General features: G+C 37.5%; 1 protein-coding gene across 1 annotated transcript; it reads right to left on the bottom strand.

The window, feature by feature from the left end:
* Positions 1–6,746: 6,746 nt before the first annotated feature.
* Positions 6,747–7,703, bottom strand: LOC134571395 (olfactory receptor 10AG1-like). The gene has a single exon (XM_063429599.1). The coding sequence runs from the start codon at positions 7,701–7,703 to the stop codon at positions 6,747–6,749; it is 957 nt and encodes a 318-aa protein (XP_063285669.1).
* Positions 7,704–9,304: the final 1,601 nt, after the last annotated feature.

Below are 9,304 nucleotides of genomic sequence, written 5' to 3'. Positions count from 1 at the left end.
TTTAAATATAGTCTCCTCCTTTACTGTGTTGATTCCCTTTATGCATTTAAATGTTTCTATCATATCCCCCCTGTCTCGTCTTTCCTCCAAGCTATACATGTTAAGATCCTTTAACCTTTCCTGGTAAGTTTTATCCTTCAATCCATGAACCAGTTTAGTAGCCCTTCTTTGAACTCTCTCTAAGGTATCAATATCCTTCTGAAGATAGGGTCTCCAGTACTGTGTACAGTACTCCAAGTGAGGTCTCACCAGTGTTCTGTACAATGGCATGAGCACTTCCCTCTTTCTACTGCTAATACCTCTCCCTATACAACCAAGCAGTCTGCTAGCATTTCCTGCTGCTCTATTACATTGTCTGCCTACCTTTAAGTCATCAGAAATAATCACCCCTAAATTCCTTTCCTCAGATGTTGAGGTTAGGACTCTATCAAATATTCTGTACTCTGCCCTTGGGTTTTTACGTCCAAGATGCATTATCTTGCACTTATCCACATTAAATGTCAGTTGCCACAACTCTGACCATTTTTCTAGTTTACCTAAATCATTTTCCATTTGGCTTATCCCTCCTGGAACATCAACCCTGTTACATATCTTAGTATCATCCGCAAAAAGACACACCTTACCATCAAGACCTTCTGCAATATCACTAATAAAAATATTAAAGAGAATGGGTCCAAGTACAGATCCCTGAGGTACCCCACTGGTGACAAGCCCAAGCTTCGAATATACTCCATTGACTACAACCCTCTGTTGCCTGTCACTCAGCCACTGCCTTACCCATTCAACAATATTGGAATCCAAACTCAAAGATTGTAGTTTGTTGATAAGCCTTCTATGTGCAACAGTGTCAAAAGCCTTACTGAAATCGAGGTAAGCAATGTCTACTGCACCACCCTGTTCTATAATTTTAGTTACCCAATCAAAAAAATCAATAAGATTAGTTTGGCATGATCTCCCTGAAGTAAACCCATGTTGTCTCTGATCTTGAAATCCATGTGTTTTTAGATGTTCAACAATCCTATCCTTTAACATGGTTTCCATCACTTTCCCCACTACTGAAGTTAGGCTTACTGGCCTATAGTTGCCCGACTCCTCCCTATTACCTTTCATGTGAATGGGTACAACATTCGCCAACTTCCAATCTTCTGGGACTACTCCTGTTAACAATGATTGGTTAAATAAATCTGTTAATGGTTTTGCTAGTACACCACTAAGCTCTTTTAATAGCTTTGGGTGTATTCCATCAGGTCCCATTGACTTATTTGTCTTTACTTTTGACAGTTGAAATAGAACCTCTTCCTCTGTAAACTCACGTGTAATAAATGACTCATTTATCCTTTTTCTTAACTGAGGTCCCTTTCCTTCATTTTCATCTGTAAATACCGAACAAAAATATTCATTGAGGCAGTCAGCTAGACCTTTATCCTCATCTACATACCTTCCTTCTTTTGTTTTTAATCTAACTAATCCTTGTTTTACTTTTCTTTTCTCATTTATGTATCTAAAAAAGGTTTTGTCCCCCTTTTTTACTGACTGTGCTATTTTCTCTTCTGTGTGTGATTTGGAAGCTCTTATAACTTGCTTAGCCTCTTTCTGCCTAATCTTATAGGTCATTCTGTCTTCCTCACTCTGGGTTTTTTTATAATTACTAAATGCTAACTTTTAGTTTTTTACTATTTTGGCTACATCTGTGGAGTACCACAGTGGTTTCTTGAATTTTTTGCTTTTACTGACAAGCCTAATGCAATTTTCTGTTGCCTTCAGTAGTGCAACTTTTAAATAATCCCATTTCTTTTGGACTCCATTTAAATTGCTCCAGCCTGATAATGACTCCTTTACACATATTCTAATTTTGGAAAAGTCTGTTTTTCTAAAGTCTAAAACTTTTGTTTTTGTGTGGTGTGTCTCAGTCACTGTTCTTATATTAAACCACACAGACTGATGATCACTGGATCCTAAACTTTCACCTACAGTAATATCTGATACCAAATCTCCATTTGTTAACACTAAATCTAGTATGGCCTCTTTACGAGTTGGCTCCTCAACGACTTGTTTTAGAGACAATCCTAGTAGGGAGTTTAGAATTTGTGTGCTCCTGGCACAAGTAGCTATTTTTGTTTTCCAATTTACATCAGGAAGATTAAAGTCACCCATGATGATAACTTCCCCCTTCATTGTCATTTTAGCTATTTCTTCAACTAGTAGATTATCTAAATCTTCAATTTGTCCTGGGGGCCTATAAATCACACCTACACGAGTTACTGTGTGATTACCAAATTCTAACGTAACCCAAATTGACTCTATGTTCGCCTCACTAACCTTTATTAGGCTAGATTTTATGCTATTCTTTACATACAGGGCCACCCCTCCCCCTTTCTTGCCTTCCCTGTCTTTTCTATATAAAGAGTACCCTGGTATTGCTATGTCCCAGTCATTTTTCTCATTATACCATGTCTCAGTAACAGCGACTAAATCTACACTATCAGTTGCCATTATTGCCACAAGTTCATGGATCTTATTCCCTAAACTGCGAGCATTTGTAGACATGACTCTAAGCTTATCATTTTTTAACACACTTGCTACAGGCACCTTCTGTCCTTGTTTTGGGGGACAATTGGATTGATGTTTTATCACCCTTTTGCCCCCCCCCCCCTCCTAGTTTAAATACATCCTAGCAAAACCTCTGAACTGCTCACTGAGAACATTTGTTCCCTTTTGAGAAAGATGCAAACCATCTTTTTTGTACAGTTTATTTCCATTCCAAACAGAGCTACCAAACAGAGCTTACCATTACTGTAAAATAGGGATATTCTCTATGCCTGGAGGTAATTGAGTTACTTCAAGCACTTAACCCAATTATCTCCAGGATAGAGAGGAGGAGTTGTACTGGTTGTGAGGGAGTGTTTGCATTCTGTAACTGCATGTGATTGGCTATTGTAAAAACTGTCTCAGTCTTCCACAAGGTCCCTATGGGAGTGTCTCTTGCTGGAAGACCTGCATAAAAGGCTGACATGTAGCCACCATTAAACAGATCCTGCTTGACCCTCAATACAGAGCCTTGTCTCGTATTTGGGGGGATAATTCGTATGGTTCCTGTTCCGAGTTTAGGAGTGTTCGGTAGCTGACTTCGCATGCGGGAAAAAGAACAGCTTTGGTGGCATTAACCCCTTCTATATCCGGGGTGCTGTTACAGTCTCCTAGAATGTTGTGTCCAGTTTTTGAGACTTTATCTCCAGAAAAACATAAATAAACGTAAAAGAAATGTAAATATTTTAGAAATGAAGTAAAATATGTATGATAATAAACAATTCGATTAAACAAACCATAATACAGATATTTTCTATGAAAACGGGTCAATTAGAGATAGTCTGAAGGAAGCAATTTGAAAGGTGATTTGACTATTTATATTTTAGTCATTATCGTTTCATTGTGTCCTTCTTTCATTACGATATTTCTCCCGTTCTTCCTCACCGTCTTTGCTTACACTCAGTATTTCACTGTCTTTATTTTCCTTTTACGACGTTAACTAGACACAGCCATCACATCCTCTACATCTCCTTTCATCTGGGAGGGCCAGAAATCTTCTGGGATACTCTTTGGTGGTACTGCCACATTCATACAGGAACTAGTGGTTATTTGATTACATTTTCTCAGAGTCTCTGGACAATGTGGATGGTGGTGTCTTTTTGGTAGATATAAATGATTGATCTTTGATTCCTGCAGTATATATTTAATATTTATTAAATGTGTTTTAGTGGGGCCTAGTGAGTCATTATTCTCTACCTGGTTATATGTCAGCAAGTCGGATTAATTAACAGTATATATAAATAATATTTTACATGTTAATACAATTTGTGAGATTTATCACTATATAGAATTCTCCCTTCCAGTGATCCGTAATTAGATTGAAGACTTGAAGTAGACACAATAGTGTCTTGGGCTGTAAATTAAAGGGACATGTATCACTTTGAGACAACTGTCTCAGTCAAAAACGTAATCTTTGAATGAAACAATTGCCCCACTCGGCAGGCTATAAAAACAAGTAAATATGATTAGTATTTTATATTTAGGTTTTTTCTTATGCTTTCCACACCCACTCAAGGGTAAACACTGATCTAATCAATCAATGTCCTATCCCTAGGAATGTTGGAAAAGTGCATTGGGCTGTATGACTTTGTAGCAGAGCTATAGTCCTCCACTGAATCCTTCACAATGCACTGCAGTTTAGCTTTGCAGAACAGAGAATCTTAGAATTTAAGAAAAGTCATTTATATATATTTTTTCTAATAATAATTTAAGATTATACTCACTAAACTGATTTAAGATCTTGAAACTGAAGGTAGTTTTGATAACAATCAGTTCTAACCCATGAACCCTTAGCTCCAGATTGTTTGAAAGCATTCTGTACATTTCCTATTGACCTGGTTGATTTCACATTCTACACGTTTTCAAAAGACATTCATCTTAGGGTTCGACCAGGAAATAGTTAATTTCATCAAATTAATTAATACCACCACAGCGGGATAACTAGGCATTGAGTGATATGTGCAATGCATCGTTGTGCAACTCACTTTTGTGAGACTTAGAAATGAGCTCAGAACTATGTTACGCAAGGGTTTTACTATTGTAAGTGTGTATATCGTTAATAAATAGTATTACCTATACATTGCAACTCATGTCCCACTTTTAAATTTAATGATTTCAAATATGTTAGAATTAAAGGGGGCACCACATTGGAGAGGAGAAGACAGAGTTAAGAAATTGGTCGAACGGAAGACATATTAGATCCATAGGTTGCAGACATTGGAACTTAGGAGACTGAATGTCGACAAAGATCTAGTTTGTTTTCTGTGAACCATCTTAAATTTTTGGGGATATGTGGATTTCTGTAAGGGATTACATCAATGGTTGTCAACCTGGTCCCTACCGCCCACTAGTGACCCAGTCTTCGAACCATCACTATTTGACCCTTGTCAAAGTCCCTCACAATGTTTGCCCATTTTTCCTGCTTCCAACACAAGAATCTCAAGAACTGACTGTTTACTTGCTGCCTAAAATGTCCCACCCTTGACAGGTGCCATTGTGCCATTGTATTATCGTAATAATGTTTTTCACTTGACCTGTACGTGGCTTTAATGTTGTGTCTGATTAGTGTATATTGTTACCTTTTCAAGTTTATTATTTTTAAACTCTTACTCTTAATGTAACATTAGTTGTTTAAATAGCTTCAAGCAGCACTTTTTTTTCTTTATTTGCACTTTGTATGTTTGTGCTGTGTTTATTATGTATGTATATGTATGTGTTAGAAACTCTTACTTGCACTGCGTATACAGGTGTATAATAAATATCTCAAGGGAACACTCCACTGCCCAAACAAAAAAAGAAAGTACTGTTTAGTAGATATAACTCCAATGAAAGCATATGTATTTAATTATGCATTGTTTCATTAGGTTTATATCTAAAAACACATTGCAAAACATGCATCTTGTCTGCAGCCTTTGCAAATCCCCCTGAGACTTTCTGTGGCTGTCCAGTCACAGACCTTCAATGCAGCTCAATGAGAAGTCTTTGTAAGGCAGTTGCGTATATTGTAATTCCCTTGCCTGTAATATCTATACATGTTTTGACATGCTATGCATTTTCCATATTCACGGAGATCCTGGGTTTATAGCATGTGTGGTACAGTGGTGAATAATATTGCAGCATCTACTACTTTGGCAACAGCCCCATTTTAGGTTTTTTTGTGTGTTTTTGTAATCTGGTTAAACCTGGCAGCTACACAATTTGTACCAATTGAAATCTTTGATGAAGGCTACCAAAGGAGGTGAGGATTTGTTTTGTATTCATTGCAAGACACTATTGAAACAGGTGAGATGAACATTGTAAAGATTTATGGATATCTAAGCTTAGGTAGACCACGATGGGACCTACTTGCACTCTAACCTATGCAGACGTTATAAGTTCATCGTGATGGTGCTTGATGTGTCTCTTAAATTGTTGAAGGAGGCAACAAAGTAGATTTTCACCTAGATTGTAAAAAATCCTTGCACTGGCCCTGAGCATTTTCCAGAAACCAAATGCACACGTCTAAGAGTTATTATGATTATTATATATATATAAATAATCCCCAAAAAACTGATAGAGGGAGCACACTTGGTCTGAATAAAGTGTCAAAGGTTATTTATTATTCATTATTGTTATTTATTGTATTTATCCAAAATACATGAGCTGTGTTAATTTACAAAGCTCATGTATTTTGGATAAATACAATAAATAACCTTTGACACTTTATTCAGACCTAGTGTGCTCCCTCAGACAGTTTTTTTTGGGATTATATATAACGCGGATAGGATATAATGTTGCCAGTATATCCTAGAGTCCTTTACGATGCAGATATAGAAAATAACAAAGAAACGGGAAACAATAAAGATAAATGGTGCAAAGAGATAAAGAATTTCTCTCATATGAACTTATAGCAAATGTTTGCTTTTCATCCTTTTTTTATTTTAATTTATTGTATGTTTTGGAAACAAAGGTTCTAGAAATTAATGATGTTATTTCACTTTAATTAAAATTCTGTAATTTAAAAATAGCAACAAAAAATCCAAATGTAAATTAAATTTCTTAGGTAGTTATATTTTGTTTAAAAGGTCTTCCATATTGTGTGCAGCCTTATTATCGTGCTTAAAATGTGTTACTATTTACGTTCGATGATACATTTTACGTACAGTCTCTGTGGAGTCCAATCAGAAAGTTTGTCTTTTGGATCTATTCACAGTCTGCAATGTTAGCTCTAGTAGAGCTGTCTTCATGTCTTTGTTTCGTAGGCTGTAGATCAGGGGATTAATGGCAGGAATTACCATACAGTAGAAAAGAGCTATCATTCTATCATTGCCAGTCGAACCCTGAGTCCCTAAACGTAGATACATAAACATGGCCGCCCCATAGAATAAAATAACAGAGGTCAGATGAGATCCACATGTGGATAATGCCTTATGACGACCCTCTGCTGAGTGTATGCGCATTATAGACGACAGAATGTTGATATATGAACAGAGAATGAGAAGAAATGGGATTGTGGCCCCCACAAGACAGGCCATAAAGACAGAGAGTTCATTGATGAATGTGTTGGCACAAGCCAGGCTGAGTAGTGGGGGGATATCACAGAAGAAATGATTTAAGTAGTTAGAATTACAATAAGGCAAAGTGAAGATGAAGGTTGTATCTCTCAAAGACTCAAAAACTCCCATCGCCCATGACCCGGCAGTCAGTTTGTAACAAAAGGTTCTGTTCATAACAGACATATACCTTAATGGGTGGCAGATAGCCACATACCGATCAAAGGCCATCACTGCAAGGAAAACACATTCTGAAACTCCAGCAGCGAAGAAAATAAACATCTGAACAGCACAACCAGTAAATGAGATGGACCTCTTCTTAGACGTGAAGTCTTCAAGTACTTTGGGAATGGTGACAGTAGTATAGATCAGTTCAAGCAGTGATAGGTTCCTCAGAAAGAAATACATAGGGGTATGAAGCACAGGGTCAGATGTAACAGTCAGGATGATTAAACCATTTCCTAGTAATGTAAGGATATAGCCAATGAGGAAAAAACTAAACAGAACAGACTGGAGAGAACTAGATAAATCAGAAAATCCCAGGAAGATAAACTCTGTCACATTGGTGTTAAGGTCTCTTCCCATCGCAGAGTTATGATATGTTAGAGCTTTGTGTTGTAACCTTACTGATATTATTTTTTCAACATAAATAAATAAATAGAATAAATAAATGTTATCAACATATTAATCTACATAAAATGTAGAAATCTTTATTCATGAAGACAAAGCAAACTTTGTATTAGCCAATCTTACAATATCATTATACCATTAGATTTATTGATTTGTGGATCATTTGTCCGTTAGGCAATTGAAAGAAGAGAAACTAGCAAGAGACACTAGTATTGTCAGTCAGTCCCGCAAATCTCATGGTGAGAATAATATTAATATATCAGACTGTAACCTCTCTCATGAGATATCATTTCTCCCTTGTACTAAGGACAGCACTGAGCAATCTCAGGAAGTAATAATGGACATTAGAAGATTATTTTGGCAAGGAGTCACTTGGCAACAGCAGATGATACAGTTACTGTATATTTATGGAATGTTCCATATTTCTATGTATTTCATTAGAAGGACATCATTGTGATGGTATCTGTGATGGTGTCTTTCAGTAGTGGAAGCCCTAGCCGATGGGAGAGAAAAAAAATACAGTATTTCTTTTATATATTTTTAAAGTTATTCAATTTATTTTACAATATGTTTTATGTATATTGTATTTCTGTTTTTCATTATAGAGCAATGTAAAATGTGTCAATCACACACAGAAACTCATACAACTATACAGTATATTGAGTGATACTAAAATATGTAACAGGGTTGATGTTCCAGGAGGGATAAGCCAAATGGCTAATGATTTAGGTAAACTAGAAAAATGGTCAGAGTTGTGGCAGCTGACATTTAATGTGGATAAGTGCAAGATAATTCATCTTGGATGTAAAAACCCAAGTGTCACATCTTGCTCTGTTCTGTGGAGATGTCTGGCCTTGGCTTCTGGTATCCAGTACTCTTTTTACAATTCTTGTTTTGTTTTTCTTATCTTGTCTTGTTTTAGTTTGTATTCCCAGTCCATGTACAGTCCTGTCCAGTCATGCCCATGTTATGTTCAAGTTTCCCTCATGTCTTGTGTACATGTTCTGGGTTTAGCTTCATATCCTTCTCTGGTTCTGGGTTCTATTAGTTCTGTCTTGTTTTCATGTTTGGTGACTATGCTAGCCTTGTCTTGTTTCTGTACTGGATACATTCTTGCTGCAGAGCCTCCCTATTCAGCTCCTGGGAGGTCTGCTTATTTCCTAGCTCCTAGTTCCTGGGATCCACATAAGCTGAATCAGGGTTCTGGTTTGTGGCTGCACAAACGCTGGTGCTCAACACCATGGGGCGTGCGGTTACCCTGCACCAGACCCTGCTAATCCACCTCCACACTGTGACTCCTACTTATCACCAGGCATACTGGGTCCCGGTCCTCGCACCGCCGCCCTGACTGTGTCTGGGTCCCGGGCACCGCACCGCCACCTGTGACAGTATGGCCGTAGGCACTTGGAGTTCGTGGAGTGGAATTTGCAGCTTTCCTGTTCTGCACTGTCTGTGTCATGTCCTTTCTGGGTTTTCTGCATGCAAGAGATCCTGTATCTGGACCAGTCTGCTGGAGATGACTTCCTTATTTTTGTCTTGGAGGGGGTCGATCTGCT

The sequence above is a fragment of the Pelobates fuscus genome, chromosome 8 (assembly GCF_036172605.1).
Source record: "Pelobates fuscus isolate aPelFus1 chromosome 8, aPelFus1.pri, whole genome shotgun sequence".
Classification (NCBI taxonomy): domain Eukaryota; kingdom Metazoa; phylum Chordata; class Amphibia; order Anura; family Pelobatidae; genus Pelobates; species Pelobates fuscus.
The sequence above is the reverse complement of the archived record's forward strand: the minus strand, read 5'-3'. Positions and strand labels throughout refer to the sequence as shown.

Coding starts and splice junctions, on each gene's coding strand:
- LOC134571395 (XM_063429599.1), bottom strand. CDS start 7,703: ATGGGAAGAGACCTTAACACCAATGTGACAGAGTTTATCTTCCTGGGA.